Below are 17,461 nucleotides of genomic sequence, written 5' to 3'. Positions count from 1 at the left end.
TGGAACTCTCTCATAATGTTTCATTAATAATATGCATGTTTCTTTTCTGCTCCTGTTCCACCTGTCTATAGAAGATTGCTTGCTAATCTATCATAAAAATGTGTAATTTATTGCGAAAATCCCACGCCGAAGGAAGAAACCTCTGCATACGTGTTGTTGTGCATCTGTCATGGCTTTTTATCCCAGTATTTCTAATCATTTTACCTATTCCCTATCTGCTGGAGAGCAAGGTTTATGGGGACTTACTGACATGTCTGTCCTCAAAAGTCCAGATGTCCAATTTTATAGTTGGGGTTTTTTCCTATGTATTTTGTTTTTAAGATTTTTATTTGCTATGTAAAATACATTATTTCAAAGCTGTTCACATGTCCCGCTTTTCTCCCTAGAGAGATTTGATTTGAGTTAAGTAACTTTTTCTTTTATAGTTCTCACCTGGTAACTTTGTGCAGGTGGCGTTCAGTTGCCTAAGCTATGTTGCTTTGTGTAGGGCACTAGTATGAATACCTGTTATTTGCTTGATCGCTCTGTATGAATCACAGTCCTTTGCTTCTTTGCTTTCCTTGTGTATTTGATGAATGAGCATTGAGGTTTAGTGATGGAAGTAATATTTCAATCCCCTTTGTCTATTATTTTCCTCTGCAGGGCGCTGTTATATGGCCTGTCAACCAATACACATGTTACTGATCTACATCTGGATCTCAGCAGTTGTGAAGTAAATGCTTTTCACTGTTCACCCTTCATTCGTGGTATCAAGTGGGAGCGTGAGATGGGCAGCCGGTATTTTATTATAAGGCTGGCAGCAAATTATCTGACACTCAAGCAATGGTACTGGCTGGTAGGGTAAAAAAGAGGGAGAAATACTTTGAAGAACATATGATAGAGTGCTGGAGGATCAGGGAAGGATGTGTAAAAATGGAAAAAGAAAAACCTGAAGAAGAACATTTGCAAAAATTCCCAAAGGAAAGAGCTGTGCCTCTCCCTCTGCAAGAGACTATCAAGAGCACCTTATTCATAGTGAGCAATGAAACACCCTGAGGGGCAGAGGAGAGAGCAGGGGATTTGGGGAGGCTATCAATACACAACGGGATGAAGATGTTAAGGGATGAAGGAGGCTGAGAAAAAGAGGGGAGGTTTTAAACTGTGATAAAATGGGGTTGTTTATATTTCAGTGACCGTATATTCTTCTTGTTTACTCTTCCCCTTCTGTCTCTTCATGGACAACCCTCTGTACAATTGCGGCATTCCAAACTTGCACCGTGTTTCCTTTAAAATCACAAGTTTCCTTTGACTGCTCCTCTCATTTTTACCTCCCCTTGTTATTCTCCTTCCTTTCTCTGAGTCTCTGTTTCTGCCTTACGTTTCACTTTTGTACACATACTTTTTCTACACCCTCCCTTACTCATTGCTGTACTTGTGTCCGACTGTCCAGCTGTGGCTCTCTCATCACACTTCTTATTCCTTTTTTCCCAGCTGCGGTCAGCCGGGGCTCAGATCCTGCAGGAGCAGTTTTTGGCTATCAGCACCATTGGCAGTCTTGACGTGTCTGATAATGGTAAGGGATCTCGATCCAGTTTAACACGGTTACTTACAAGCATGTTGCTTTATCGATTGCAGAGCTCATATGCATGGGTAATTAATCTGTGACTTGTGATACGTTGGTAGATGCTGTGAAATATACGAAACTGTGATAAGTCAGACATGGGAGACAGACACAAGGACATGATTCAGCCAACACTTTATTGGCAAATTTATCGAAAACCTTCTCTAGTTCCTATTACTAAGATGGATTCCCTATGCTAAAAAACAATAAACCATGCTTGTCATTATGTCCCAAAACAAATGTAGTCCAAAACCCGAAGCTGACCTATCACTAACCTATTGTAGTAGAAAGAAAGAGGATAGAAAAGAGTCATAAGCTTGCGCTTAGTTTAGAGTATACTGCACCTAGGGAATTTAGTGGAGGCTGGTTTGTGACCCTCATCCAGTGATGCATAAAGTCTCTGAAAGTTTGTAGGTGTGATATCTTCAAGAACATCAGGAAGTCTCTTACAGTTGAAAAGAAAAGGAAAAGGTTTTCTCAATAAGGTCTCTGCTCAGTACCTCATAGTCATATCCCATCTCCGGGGTAGTGCAACTTGACCGGAACTGCTTGGTAAGTCCACTTCCACGAATACTGATCTCTGAGCCTTCCTAGGCTCTCTGGTACTTTGGCCTCGGGTGGCGGTGGGTTCCTCCAGCCCAGTTAACTCTCCCTCTAATTTTAGCCCATCATGGGCTGTGGGCTTCTCAGCTGGTCCTTCTCTGACTATGGGTTTCTTTCATTCTGGCGATTTTTCGGCTTGTCCCTCACAAGATAGGAGCTTCTCTTGCTGCTGTGTTTTTTTTTTCCGCCCCTCGTGGGCTACAGGCTTCGCCGGCTCTTGTGGTATCCCATTTTGACCCTTACAGGGTACAGGCATCTTTTGCCCTGTTGTTCCTCGTTTGGTCCCTTGTCGGCTATAGGCTTCTTCAGCTCTTGTGGTTTGTCGCTTCACCCCTCGAGCACAGTAGGCTTCTCTCACCCCTGCAGTTCTTCGTTCATCCCCTAATGGTTTAGAGCACCTCTCTCCCCTGTGGTTCGTTGGTTCGCCTCTCCTGGGTTATAGGCTTCTTCAGCCTTCGCGGTTTCTGGGTTCGCCCCGCTTGGGTTATAGACTTCATCGGTCTTGATGATTTCTCAGTGGCTCAACTTAAGAAAATTAAGACCAAATATTGCAGATACAGTTTAATACCACTGGTAACCTACTATAAGCAAAATATGTTACCAACATTGCTGTATGGGCTTGACCTCACCGATACACCAAACGAAAAGGAACTCGATCGTATCGAAAGTACCATTTGGAAAAAAGTACTGATTTTTCCAAGTTGTGTTCCTATGGTTGTCCTCCGGTTGAGCATCCAATTGATCCATTCTTATGTTCTATCAAGGAGACTGATGATGCTATTTAAAATTTTAATTCCTTCAAAAGCCACATTGTACAAGTAACTAGCTTTAATGCTAAGTAATTAGACATTGATACACTCCATGGGTTCCTAAAGTGTTTGCCCAGTTCATTCTACCGACAGGTCTTTCTGTGACTCAGACTCAATCAGCTCTGTACACTGGATATCTGTGGGCCAAGAAGGGGAATCCCCAGAAATGAACAGATTTGCTGCTTGTGTAGAATTGAGGGTATTTTAGAAAACTGGAAACATCTATTTTTACGTTGTGAAGGTACCCCTGACATCCGCAAGAGGTTCCTGAGTCATTTCCAGATAGGTTTACTTATGCCAGTCGATGAGGTGCTTTGGGGGAGATTGTTAAAAGGTGAACTACAGAGTGCCTTGAAGGCATCATGATTCAGACACAGACAGCAGGTTCAATTTCGTTTTTAACAAAGTTGCATTAACTCAAAGAGGCAGGATGGAATAATGCCTAACTTGCCCTGTTCTAAGGTGTGATTTCCGTACCTAAAGAAAACTAAGGATAGTCTGCGTCAGGAAGTCCAAAGTAATTATCTGTCTGTGTCCAAAACCTATACTTGCCCTCACAACTAACTGCATATAATGTGTAGGGATATCAGCATCAAAATGAATAGTATTCAAAATAAAGTTCAGAGCTTCTTCTAACTCTGGGCTTGTAAACAGCCTTCTCTTTCCCCAAAGTTCATAAAACACAGGGGTTCTCTTCCCCAAGAGTTCAAATCTTGCAGCTTTCAAAACAACACTTGACTTCAAAATCAACTAAATGGCTATTGCAAAACACAACCTTATTTACAGGTGTTTTGAGTAGCTTCTTCATTCAGGGGCATCCGGTCTAGGCACAGTTGTCAGACCACACGGTCCACCTATTACAGGTCACTAGACCAGTTCCCCTTCTTGACTGCTTTTCCATCAATACCAGTTCAGTACCTCTCTTCAACAGTGATGCTTGCTTCATTCCTATGTGTCACACTCTCCTGACACTGTACCATGGCTTGATCGGCACCATGCACTTGTTACACTTTGTTTCCTTGGCTCTTAACATTGCTTGTTTCCTTATGACATAAACATTCCTTGCACTCTCTTGGCTTTGGCCAATGCTGCATTTCTCATACAGTACAACTCTGTGTTATCTTGGCTTTGCCAGCACTCGTTTCTCAGATAATACAGTTCCTTGTAGTTTGGCTATTGCCAATGCTTGTTTTATTTTTAAACAATGCAGTTCTTTATTTCAATAAAGTTCACATACTTCCCTTCAGTAAGATTCACAATCTTCCTTTCACTCCTCTCAAGACTCAAGAGTGTTCACAACTTGCTTTCGTTTTGTTCGGTTTTCAAAATGACTTGTATTAGCTTTCATTCAAATAGCAATGTGTGCTTCTGTTTACATTAATGTCCATTACTTGATTTCTATCACCACCTGCCAGTCCGGTGTGCCCCCTTCTGGTTGCACTCACTGGTCGGAACGAGGGCTTCTTGCGAGGTCCTCCGCCGCCACTGGTTTCTTTCTTCCCGCGCGGTTCCTCGCACCTTCTCCCAGCAGTATTCCGTGGCTCGCGCTCATCCAGCAGTGCTTCCTCTGCAACGCAGGGCTCACACAACCGCTTCCCTCTGTCACGCTGGTCTCCTTCCTACAGCTTGCCACAGGCCTCCAGCGTCCTGTACCTTTGCTTCCTGCTGCATAAACTCGGCACTTTTCCACAGCTCTCAAGCGCTCCTCCTGCCAAATCGCTACACCAGAGTGGTCTGCCGGCACCCAGCAGTTTGCGGGCGTTCTCCCATAGCTGATTCCATTTCTATCTTGATGCAGGCTTTTAAAGTTCCTGCCTCCATGTTCATTCCAAAAAAGGACTAGACCGTTCACCACTAAAGAGATCGTCCTGCTTTACTCTTGTTGTCCTCCTCGTCTCTGTACCTGGCTGGGTTCGATATGTGTCCGCATTAATAAAATGAGGATGGGCCTCATTACGAGTCCGACAGTAACCCTGTCGGTGCTATCGGCGGGTTGCCGCCAGACTCGTAACATTTTACATGCACCTAGTTTCCAGGTGCCACTGGGACATTACAAGTCCTGGCGGACTGGGAAGCTAGGTGTCGGTTAAAGTTAGTCCCCATTCCCATGGAGTCTCATAGGACTCCATGGGAATGGGTTCACGGAAGCATCAGCACTAACAGTGCCGATGCTTCTGTGATGAGTTTGCCTACCGGGTCCACTGCACCCATCAGGGTCAGACCTGTCGTGCGGAGTGGCCCCGGCAGGCAAACTTGTAATTTGCTGGTCCGGAAACAAGGGTACCAGTATGCTTTCCGGCAGGCTTGTTTCCGGACCGGCATGGTCGTAATAAGGCCCGATGTGTTGTTCTAGTTGTCCTCTTCTTCGTCCCAGTATTATACTGGTGTGTTTTGGGGAATGCTTTAGGGAAATAACAGGGAAAGGGCAGACAAATGCCTATAAAGGCTTAAGGGATGGAGGGTGCATTGTGAAAGGGAAATATGGGATACCAGGTCTCACCTAAGGACGTCCTTTCCCCAAGTCTCCTCCACCCAGGTGATCCTCCCTCGCATATGCACCCCCAGGGTCAGCATCCAAAAGCGATGATGTTTGCCTGGCCATGCGATAAGAGTATACCAGGGGAAAAGAAGGGCGGATGCACTCAGGTTCCTCGCAGTGCCTACTTGGCGGCAGTTAATTGTATAAAACCATGTTACAAACGTTTGGGTGCAATGCAGTTAAGAGGGAGTTACTCAGTATCATTAAGTAAATTGATTGTGTTGCAATTGAATTCCAAAATTAACTCATTTGAACTTTAATATTTTATGACACAAAGTATTATGGATTTTGTTTTATCATACGAACAAATGTTTTTATTAGGCTATGTGTTCTATGGAATTGTTTATGAAATTGTATGTATTTTATAGATACGTATTAAGGTTTTGTTAAACCAATATACGAATACAAAAATTACACAAAAGATTTCTCGGTTTGCCCCTCGCAGGTTGTAGGCTTCTGTTGCCTTTGGGGTTCTTCTTTGGGCCCCTTGTGAGCTACGGGCGACTCTCACCCTGTGGTTCCTCGGTACACCCCCTTATGGACTGCAGTTTCTCTTGGTTTCCCTGTGTAGAAAGCCATGGCGACTTCTCTTGGTTTCCCTGTGTTTGAAGCTGTGGTGTCGGCATTTCCAGACTCCGGTTTACTTCTCCTTTGGTGGTGGCTCCTCCCACCTTGGCGTGTACCTTAAATAGGACTCCACGCATGCGTGGCTCTGCACGTTAGTGTATTATGCTTCTACGTGAATGTTCTCCTCTCTGCCGGGTATCCAGCTGGTTTTAGGTTCCTCCCTGGGATCGAAGGAACACTTTGGTAGGTCCTGGTGTTCGGTGAAAGTGGATACCATATACAGGTCAGAAACCAAGCCTCTCACATTAAAGGGACCCTCTACTTGATTCTCCTGATCATTTCCCATATACATGACGAAGTGTAAGGAAAGGTGAGGATGGATGTTGTTGTCATTAGAGCATTCCTTGTCTCCAAAGGGGGGATGTCACCCGCAGTGAGATCCCGCTTCCCTGGTCCACTACATAGGGTATTGTGTACAGAGGGTAGTGATGGTACAGGCTCAGCTCCCTGGTCCTAAAGCGGGTTGCTTCCCTTTGGGAAGAAGGGACGAACCCCCTGGATGTGTCACATAACCTGTTTGTAATATTGGAGAAAAGAATTAGCCATGATGTGCAGATCTAAAGCACCAAGACAGGTAAGTATCCAGGAGGCAGAGAGATGGATTAAGCCATTTAAGAAGAGTTTAGGTGATATAATTGTAGACGTGAGACGCTACAGCCTCGTCAGCTAGAGCAGAACCCTCACACTAAAGCTTTTACAGAATCCCATTGTTCACATCATTCATTCCAGTGATACTGGTCCTGAATCCAAGTTCACTCTGATAAGGCTGGATTTTGATGTCCCACAGAGCACGCAATGAGTGTCTGGCCCTCACACTTAATCTTTTACAGCAACCCATTCATCGCACCATAATGCGTGGAGGCTGTCACTCAGATTCCCAAATCAACCCTGTTAGGTTGGATGCTCAAGCAGGATTGAAGAAAGCAGAAGAATCAGGGGGGAAGCCATTTATGGGATATTGTTATCAACATATCAGGCAAAGAGTGCTAGTTATGTTAGTTTTGAGGCTGACGCCCTTCAGAGCTGTTAGCAAGGGTACAACTCTTGCACAAAAGTTTCAACCCTATGATATTGTTAACACTAACAACATTTTCTGGATGAGGTTGCTCGTTCGAACTCACTTTGATAAAGCTGGAGTCCGGGCCCCAAGCTGTGTAGGCAAGAAGAGCAGAATAAACTTAGTGGCCGAGGACCTGTTCATCACATATGAATTGAGAGGGAAAGATGGAGTGAGAAAGGGAGCAGTAAAATTAGGAGAAATGGGCAACCAAATTTAATAAAGAAGGAGAAAGAAGAAGGTGCCAGACCAATCCAGAGATGTGATATAAGCGGCCAGGCCTGAAGCAAGACAATGGGCTCTATCACGAGTTGGGCGGTATCCCGGCAGTAAATGCACCGGGATATCGCCCAACGATATTAGCTTTACCACAGCTCGGTCCAGCACAATTTGCACCAGATCCCGAATTGCAGTGTTTATTTTGAGTCCACAGGACTGTATGGGGCTTTTCGGCGCTATTATCAGCTGCAGGTAATAGCACTGGTGGTAATAGTGCTGACAATGGGCCAAAAGGGTCTTACCTCCAGAAAAAATCTGGAGGTAAACCTCTCACTATCCGCCAAAAATCGGGATTTGGAGGAGTGGTAATGCGGCGGTTACAGCATACAGCCGCATTTTTACTGCTCCACCCAACTCCTGATGACTCCCAGCAACTGTAAGTCTGAAAAAAAAAGTAGGGTAAATAGGTAATGAGAAAGGGAAACGGGACAGAGCGGAAGAAACAGCAAGATGCATTAAGAAGGTAAGGAAAGCTGCCTGCAAAGACATTTTTGAGAAAGAAGAGAAGTATTAGTTGGAAAAAAGTGGGATGTTTTCCTCATGCCTGGGGAAGACATTTGAGGGAATGGTCAGCCATGCTACTAGGAATCGGCTAAAGAAAATAGAATGGACATTTTTGAAAGGTACCTTGATGTATACCTTTCAGTCTCAATCTTAGCCAGGGCTGATGACAATGCTCCAAGTAGTATGTTAGTGGCATCAAATAGGGAATGACAAACCGTACAGCACTTGTACCAGGATGCTGGTCTACCAACCTGGAACCATGAAAAAGTGAAAGAGCAGCACTTTCATACCAGAAGGATGAAATGGCACCACACATGCAAGTCTGTTTACCACTGTTAATACTGAAAATACTAGCACATTGGTGGACAACAATCCTCCATATTCTCTTAAGTGAACAGTTACCATTTTCCTACACTAACAGTTTAGTACAAATGGATACTACGGAAAATCCAAAAACCTATTCCTCTATCAGCATTGTAGATATTAAGGCAAAACTTTCTTGCCAAACACAATATTGTAACCCAGGTATGGTGGGACGGGCAGCTTTAATTCATGAGTTCAGTACATTACTTGTGTGACAGGGCCAGAGATCTGTCCCTGTTAGGTGGGAGTAGGGACCCCTCTCAGCCTGGTTGACCTCCAGGTTTGACACCAAAGCCAGTCCTTCTCCAGAGGCGATGTGATGAATACTGCAGAGTCATCACTGATTCCCCAGTGATGATCTCCTCCCACATGGCCAGGGGATGCCAGTCGCTACCTGATCCTGACCCCAAGGGTGGTATTATGAGAGAGGACCATGTGGGAAGGGACAACTATCGGGAGATGGTGATCACGCCATTAGAAGAGACACAGAATCCTTCCCACTTATGAAGAAAACCCTATGATACCTAGGATCCTGATGGCATACTGTCACTCTGAGCAGAATGCCATTCACGCCTCATATATACATAACAAACACACATCTCCTGTCTCTGATATTTTTGTGCTAACTAAAAATCTTAAAGACTCCAACTCCCATAAAGCCTAAAGTACTGAGATGAGGAAGAAGGAGTTAATATGGATCAAAAGGAACACTAAACTGAAAGTGCAGGCTAGTTGTTGTAATGAGTCCCAACTGTGCAGGACATTTAAAAATGGTGTCCATATTGGCAAGAGAGAAAGAAGCTATATGGAAGAAGACGGAAGCAGAACCACAGGAGAAGGCAGAAGCACAGGAACGGACCATGCTGGTGAGAACAGGTATTCTCAGAATGCTGCTTGCTGGTAGTGGTCACCAGCATGCCGCGAGGCCACTGAAGATACCACAGGTACTGTGAGGACCGCTGGGCAACCGGCAGCGCGGTCGACTCCAGAAACAGCAGGCTTACTGGCGGACGAATGCAAAGCCAGCAGAAGAGTTGAGAGAAGGTCTTCAGAGAGGAGAACACCATCCCAAGGTGAAAGCTTTCCTGCAAAAATGTGCCACTGTCGGAGGCGCTGCCAGACACTGATGAATCCTCCCAGAGATGTTGGGGACTCCGGGGCATACCGACAGGAGTGGGAACCATTAAGAACTTATTTTGAATATCGACCAAGTAGAAAACAAAGACCGAATTTACATACATTTACATAATTTGGGTGAGTTGTGAAAAGTCAAATTTGGGTGTGTTAGTAAAAGTCAAATTTGGGTGTGTCAGTAAAAGTCAAATTTAGGTGAGTTGTGAAAAGTCAAATTTGGGTGTGTCAGTAAAAGTCAAAATTGAGTGTGTCAGTAAAAGTCAAATTTAGGTGAGTTATGAAAAGTCAAATTTGGGTGTGTTAGTAAAAGTCAAATTTAGGTGAGTTGTGAAAAGTCAAATTTGGGTGTGTCAGTAAAAGTCATATTTAGGTGAGTTGTGAAAAGTCAAATTTGGGTGTGTCAGTAAAAGTCAAATTTGGCTGTGTTAGTAAAAGTCAAATTTGGGTGTGCCAGTAAAAGTCAAATTTAGGTGAGTTGTGAAAAGTCAAATTTGGGATTGGTAGTAAAAGTCAAATTTAGGTGAGTTGTGAAAAGCAAATTTGGGTGTGTCAGTAAAAGTCAAATTTAGGTGAGTTGAAATTTTGGTGTGTCAGTAAAAGTCAAATTTATGTGAGTTATGAAAAGTCAAATTTGGGTGTGTTAGTAAAAGTCAAATTTGGGTGTGTTTGTAAAAAGTCTAATTTTGGGTGTATTTTGAAAAGTCTAATTTTGGGTGTATTCTGAAAAGTCTAATTTGGTGCATTCTTGAGGAGTCAAATTTGGACGTGTTCTTCCTTTAACTTTGGCCCTAAATTGTTACCTGCTATCCCAGTGACAGTAACTTACCGCTGTACTTGCATATTATATTACTGCCTCCTCCCTCTTCCTGCCGATGGCGTCATCTGTTTCTCCTATCTACTCCAACTGCTTCTCTATCAACTATCCTTCCCTTCGCACTAAGTTTGGAAAGAAGAAGTTTAAAAAGGATATCTTGTCCTCTAACCCAGCTCTCCCTATTGCTGATACCTATTCCAACGCCTCTTCCTGGCAGACCCTCACCGACATCCTCTTTGTCGTTCCTTCGCCAGATCACTGGACCCCTCATATGATCTCTCTGCTCTGTCCTGTCTCCTCCTCTCCCATTATTGGTGGCACCCGCTGGGATTTCCTCATGGATTCCTTTGACTCCTCCAGAGTCATCATCATTTATTTATTTATTTGTATTTATAAAGCGCACAAACTGCCCAGGGGCATTGTGGCACTGTTACAGATGCTCAAATTGTATAGGTAGTTCGACAGTATTGAGTACAAATGTTTAGACAGGTATCATATGATGACAGAAAGACGCGTATACTATACTGTTCATATGGTTACAGTGCAACAGCATGAGAATGCAGGCTAGTTAGGTACATTAGCAGAACAGTAACGGTTTTAGCGTTTTGCGGAAAGTGGTGTAAGATTTTTCATTCCTTAGTGTAGTAGGCAGGGCGTTCCAGTTTTTTGGTGCGAGGTGTTGAAAGCTGGACCCTCCCGCTTTGGTTCTGTTGAATGTGGGTACATATGCCTGATTGGAGAGGTGGGATCTAGTAGGTCGGTTGGAGGAGTTGGGGGTGATTCTTTCAGATAGGTAGGGTGGGGCATCTGATGAGAGGCACCTTTGTGTGATGGCCATTGATTTGAAGAGTATACGTTCCTTAACTGGTATCCAATGGGCTTCTTTCCTGGCTTGAGATATATGTTCCCTTTTGGGAATGCTCAGCGCTGCCCTGAGTGCGTTATTTTGAGTGACTTGTAGTTTTTTAGGTTTTTTGCAGAGGTGCCCAGAAATAGGGCATTGCAGTAATCCAGTTTAATGCCTACTGTATCTCTGGCGATGGATAGGCAGTTTTTTGTAGAGAGAATGGGTTTGACTGTGTTGATCACCTTGGTGGTGAGTGCGGCTGACAAGGCTATGGCGTTGACCTGGCGGGACATAGTGAAGCATCTAGGTAGACACCTAGGGTTTTAACAGTTGTGGAAACTGTGATGGTGGAGTTGTCAATGTTAAAGGTTTTGTATTGCGGTGGGAGTTTATTGAAAGTTTCACTAGTACCTACTAGGAGGATCTCAGTTATGTCACCGTTTAGGCAGAGTCAGTTGGCAGCCATCCAGGTCTGGATGGCTGAGTAGATTTTGGTTAGGGCTGCCGCATCTTCTTCGTAGGTCCCAGTTAGTGGGAGTAGTACCTGAGTGTCGTCAGCGTAATTGGTGTACGCTATGTTGCGACAGTGGAGATCATTGAAGAGTGGGAGGGTGAATATGTTGTAGAGAGTAGGGGCGGTGCATAAGCCCTGAGGGACGCCGCAGTGGATGGTAGTGGGGAAGGCAGATGCTGTGTCTGAGAAGACGTTCATGAGTCTTCCGTTAAGGAAGGAGGCCACTCAAGCGATGGCTTCTGAGGAGAAATGCGCTTCGTTTTTTAGGTGAATGCCTAGGATATCATGGTTGACGAGGTCAAAGGCAGCTGGCGGGTCCAGAAGGAGGAGAAGTGCCGGTTTGCCTGTGTCCATGATGTCACCGAATTGTATTTTTAGATCAAGTAGGGCTGACTTGGTCCCTTGTCCTGGTCGGAAGCCTGACTGTCTTTTGCCTAGGATGTGGTTTGCTTCTAGGTATTCCTGAATTTGCATGAAGGCAACTTTGTCCAGGATCTTAAACAAGAATGGAACAGTGGTGATGGGCCTATAGTTATGTGCAATTTCTGGGTCCAGGGTAGTTTTTTTTAGAAGGGGGCGCACCCAGGCTTCTTTTAGACTGTCTGGAACCGTGTTGGAGTTGAAGGAGGCGTTAATGAAGGACTTGAGAAAAGGGGCGAGTGTTTCTGTGCAGTCTTTGACTAGTTTAGCTGGGCATGCGTCTCCTTTGCAGTTGGAGGGCTTAATCCTATTCATTATCTCAATAACTTCGAGTTCCGTTATTTTCCTGAATTTGAACGGTGTTATGGGGACTTTGCTGGTCGAGGGCACTGTGCTGGGGGTGGTGCTGTGTTCTGTGCTGGTGGTGAGTTTGATGTGATGTGACAGGTTTTTGTAATGCTCCTTGATTTTTTCTTGCAGGGGTTCAATTTTGTTTAATAGGGCAGATTGTATTGTGTTACACCAGGTTTGGTCTTTGACGATATCATGAGATTTAGTAGCTGGTGTGGTAAGTTCTTTGTAGATTGCGAAGAGTTCTTTGGATTCGAAACTGGCATTTGTGATTCTTTCATTATAGGACGCTGATTTCGCTATAGTTATGGCTTTTTTGTAGTCTGAGGTAATTTATTTGTACGAGGATAGCGTGGCTGGGGAGGGTGACCTCTGCCAGATGGCCAGCGCTTTACGTTGCAGAGAGCGGAGCTCTTTTAGTTCAGAGGAGAACCAGGTTTTGGAGTGTTTTACTGTTTTGGCTATTTTGCTCTGTAGAGGGGCAATGATGTCTTGTGCGGAGCTTATGGTGTGTTTGTAGATATCTGCTAGCACTGATGGGTCAGAGGATTTGAGATTTGTACTAAGGGTGCTGAGGTGTGGTATGATCTTGTCTTTAGTGAGGTTTTTAGCACTTCTTGCCATGGCTGGGGAGGGAGGGTGGGGTTAGGTTTGTTGGACTTAGTGGTGGTGGTGGGGATGAGGAAATGAATGAGGCGATGGTCTGACCATGAGATGGGAGTGATGGAGCTGATGTCAACATCACAATTGTGGGCAGCTATCCAGTCAAGGATGCAGTGTGGTGTCATGTGTGGTTGTGTTTATATTTTGGTCAAAGCCTAGTTCCCGTAGGGCTCGGAAGAGAGATTTGGCTGGCTTGTCTTTTTTGTCATTAAATCCAAGGTTGAGATCTCCTACAAGGATACTTTTAGAGGTGATTTTTAGATTTTCTGGTGTGTAAGGTTCTTCTGGAACTCCAATAGTGGGCCAGGTGGGCGGTATACCAGGTTGATGGTAATGGTGGAGTTGGGGGAGAGGGCGATTTTTATAGCAAGGGAGTTAGTGTTGTCACCCAAGTTAGATGGGGTTTATCTGGCCTCTAGGCGATCTTTCATGATGAGTGCTACACCTCCTCCTACGGTGTTGAGTCGGTCTTGCCTGATGATGGAGTAGCCCTGTGGTATGGCTAGGGTAAGGGAAGGCCCTGCGGCACTGTGTAGCCATGTCTCGGTAATAACTAGGATATCTAGGTCCAGGTTAGTTATGAGTTCTTGGATTTCAGTGGCATGTGCAGGGATGGATCTGGCGTTAATCAAGGCACATTGCAGGTTGTGGGGGTTCTGGGTTACAATTGGGGTAGTGTTTGGTGGTCCCCGTGTGGCAGGGTTAGGGTGTGTCAATTGTGGTGTGGGTGGGGCTGGCTTGGATGTGTTTGTGGTTGGGTCCATGACTTTAAATGAGTTTGGGAAGGCCTGATTTAAGGTGCTGGGGTGTCTACCTAAATGACACTATCATGGTGCAAGGCCCTCAGGCCAATCTCCTCCTCTTTGATAGGCGGTTCCCTTGCCTCATTAACTTTCTCTCCTCTCCAGCTGTCCCCTACTCTCCTCCTTTGGCTACCCTGCCCTCTTTTCCTTCTTCCTCTGTCCTACCTCAAGCTCCCTCCAAACCTCTGCAGGTTGTACCCCTCCCTGGAAAGTCTTTAAGGCTGGTAACCTTCTTCATCTTACCACTCTCGACTCTCGCTCTGCTGTCAAACACACCTCTGACATCTGCCACCTCCTCCAAGAACTTGACCTTGATGTCCTCGGTCTTACCGAGACATGGTTCCCGGCCAGCTCCCTCACATGTTTTGACACTCTCCTTCCTGACGGCTACAAGATCCTCTCCACCCCCAGATCCACCCGGAACGGAGCTGGTGTAGCTCTGATCTTCCCTGAGTGGATTCCTGCCTCTTTTGTCCCTACTCAGACTTACTCCATTTTTGAATGCCTTGTCTGCAGGCTCTCTCTTTCTCCTAGCCACTCTATTACCATGGCTACTCTCTACCGTCCTCCTGGTCAAATCACCTCTTTCCTCTCAGAGTGGGCTGACCTCTCCTCCTCCCCCCTCCTGGCCTCAACCACTGAACTCCTCCTCCTTGGTGACCTCAACATCCATCTTGATTCTCCCTGTTCCTCATCTGTGCTCTTTCGCGATCTATGCGATTCACTCTCCCTCTCTATCCTCCCCTCTGGCCCGACTCACTCTGCTGGTCACACACTTGATGTCTTGATCTCCTCTGGCCTCCCTCTCTCTATTCCCCTCACCACTCCTCTCTCCTGGAGTGATCACTGCCTCCTCTCCTCTCATCTCTCCCTCTCCTCCCCTCAAGCCAAGCCTATCCCAAGACTGCCACCCACCTTCTTGGACATCCGGCCCATGAAGCGTGTGTCAGTCGAGGCTTTCGGTGCCATCCCCCCCACCCCCCTCCACCCTGCTTTACTCCTCTATTTCTGCTACTCTTGATGCTCTTGCCCATTTCATGAGGATCCGCTTGACGTCCAAAGCCAAGTGCAATTCTTGGTATGACTCTGACCTTGCTACACTTAAACGTAAGTGTATGGCGGCTGAGAAGAAATGGAGGGCTTCTTGTTCATCCTCTGACAAACTGGCCTGCTGCCTGCTCCAAAGGCAATACCGACTCTCTGTCCGCACCAAGAAGAGAATCCACATTCAAGTCTGTGTCTCTGCGGCATCTAACAATTCGGCCAAACTCTTTAAAATCTGTAAGGAGCCGGCCAATCCTGCTGCAGTCGCCACCCCGCCTCTTGCCTCCCAGGCCCTTTGCAATGCTCTTGCCTCTCACTTTATTTCTAAAACCTAGGACATCTTCTCCACCCTCTCCACTGCCCCCTCTCCTGTCCCCCTACTTCTCTGCCTGCTTTCCCTCTTTCATCTACCTCCCACCCAATTTCTCCTCCTTTCCTATTTTCTCCCCTGATGAGGTTGCTAGACAAGTCCGATCTATGAAAGCCTCATCAAAACAGGTCCATCCCAGTTCCTCTAAAACCATTAAGGACCACATCGATGCCCTTGCCCCGGCCCTTGCTGATTTCTGCAACATCTCCTTTGCCATTGGATCTTTCACCTCCCCTCTGGAGCACTCCCTTGTTCATCCTCTCCTTAAGAAACCTACAGCTGATCCTTCTTGTCCGGCCAACTATCGCCCAATTTCCATTACTCCCTTTTTGGGTAAACGCCTGGAAAAGCTTGGCATCTCTCAGCTAAATCTTCATTCTGACTCAGTTGGTTCTCATCAATCTGGCTTCAGAGCGACCAGAAGCACAGAAACTGCTCTCCTGAACATCCACGAAGATCTGCTCTCCAACCTTGCCTCTAACATTCCCTCTGTCCTTATCCTACTTGATCTCTCCTCTGCTTTTGACACGGTCAACCATACCACCCTGCTCAAACGTCTCCATGACAACATGGGCATCACTGATCAGGCTCTGGCCTGGCTGACCTCTTTCCTCTCTGATCAACCCTCCCAGGTTCAACTTGGGTCTTTCCCATCTTCTATCTCCCTTTCTACCTGTGGTGTTCCCAGGGGTCTAACCTCTCGCCCTGGCATTTCAACCAATACGTGGCAACTCTCACCTACTGCATTTCCTTGTTCTGCTCTAATTTCCAGTGCTATGCTGATGACACCCAACTCATTTTCAGGCTTCCTTCAGCCACCTCCTCTCCTTCCCTCATCTCTGATTGCCTAATCGCCATTCAAAATTGGTGTGCCGCCAACAACCTTTGTCTAAATGCCAACAAGACCGAGATCCTCCTCATTGGTACACCTGCACCATGCTTTCCCCTCAGTCTCTGGCTGGCCTCCCTTGACCCACCTCCTACCCCTACTTGCGAGGCCAAGAACCTTGGTGTCATCTTCTGGATGCAAGGATTACATTTAAAACCCTCTGCATTGTCCACAAGGCTTTCTGGGCCTGGGTCCAAAATACCTTCAACTATCCCTCCATAAATACCTCCCCTCTCGAGCCCTTCGCTCCTCTACCGCTAAATCCCTCAGGGTCAGTCGTTTTTCGAAGAAACGCGCTGGGGTTAAATCTCTGTCTTTGGCTCGGTCCTCCCTTTGGAACAGCCTCCCTGCCACCTTGAAACTTGAGGAGAACCACCTCCGGTTCCGGAAGCACCTCAAGACCTCCCTCTTTGCTTCTGCCTTTTCCACTCTTCTCCCCTGCTGATCTGTTTTCTCTCTCGGCACCGTTCACCTGCCCACCCTCTGTCGTTCGGGCACAGGTACCTGCTCACCCTGCGACCCTCCTGCACTGCCTCCTGGCCACCCCCTACACTGGGGGTCTGTATCTGTACCCATACCATCCCCCACCCACTTCTCTTCTGCACTTATCAGATACACCCTATCTGCTTAACCTAGCACTTGCCACTTGCTGGCTGCACTACCACCTTTAATTAATTAATTAATTATTTTTATTTATTTTTTCTGTTCCGCACTTTCCTCTTTCCTTTCCATGCACTTGCGCGTTCTCAATGTCACTGGGCCTAGTAAGATCGTTGTTTTTGTTCTCCCCTGTTCCCCCTCCCTTTGCCTGGTCGTACTCTGAAACACTTGTGTACGAGCGCGATATAAATAAAATATCATTTCATTTAATAAATCCTCATGTATGAAATGTCAATATGAGGAGAGTTGGAACAAGTATTGCCACAAGCCAAGGAATGCTAGTGAAGGAGTTAAAAGACAAAACTTGAACAAGTCTGCATATATGAGGTATCAATATGGGGAAAGTTGGAGTAAGGGTTATCAATGCAGATGAATACGACTGAAGAAATTGAAAGGTGGTACTTGAACAAGTCTCCATATATTAATGTGAGGAAATTTGGAACAAGTAATACTGTAAGCCAAGAAAGTATAGACCGTAAGGGAATACAACTGGGCTATGCTAAAAGACAGTGAGAACATTAAAAAAAAGCCCTGCTGAAAGAGGCGCATCAGGCAGTGAGTACTTGGGGAG

The 17,461-nt window shown here is 45.8% G+C and overlaps 1 protein-coding gene across 2 annotated transcripts in view; it reads left to right on the top strand.

The window, feature by feature from the left end:
• Positions 1–17,461, top strand: part of CARMIL3 (capping protein regulator and myosin 1 linker 3) — a 2,002,476-nt gene that overhangs the window by 739,223 nt on the left and 1,245,792 nt on the right. For both annotated transcript variants that reach the window (XM_069633925.1, XM_069633924.1), the window contains exons 17-18: positions 643–712; positions 1,471–1,552. In XM_069633925.1, the coding sequence (XP_069490026.1) occupies positions 643–712; positions 1,471–1,552 (152 nt within the window). The remainder of the gene's footprint in view (positions 1–642; positions 713–1,470; positions 1,553–17,461) is intronic.

Source organism: Ambystoma mexicanum, chromosome 13 (genome assembly GCF_040938575.1).
Source record: "Ambystoma mexicanum isolate Mex_15411 chromosome 13, UKY_AmexF1_1, whole genome shotgun sequence".
NCBI lineage: Eukaryota > Metazoa > Chordata > Amphibia > Caudata > Ambystomatidae > Ambystoma > Ambystoma mexicanum.
The sequence above is the reverse complement of the archived record's forward strand: the minus strand, read 5'-3'. Positions and strand labels throughout refer to the sequence as shown.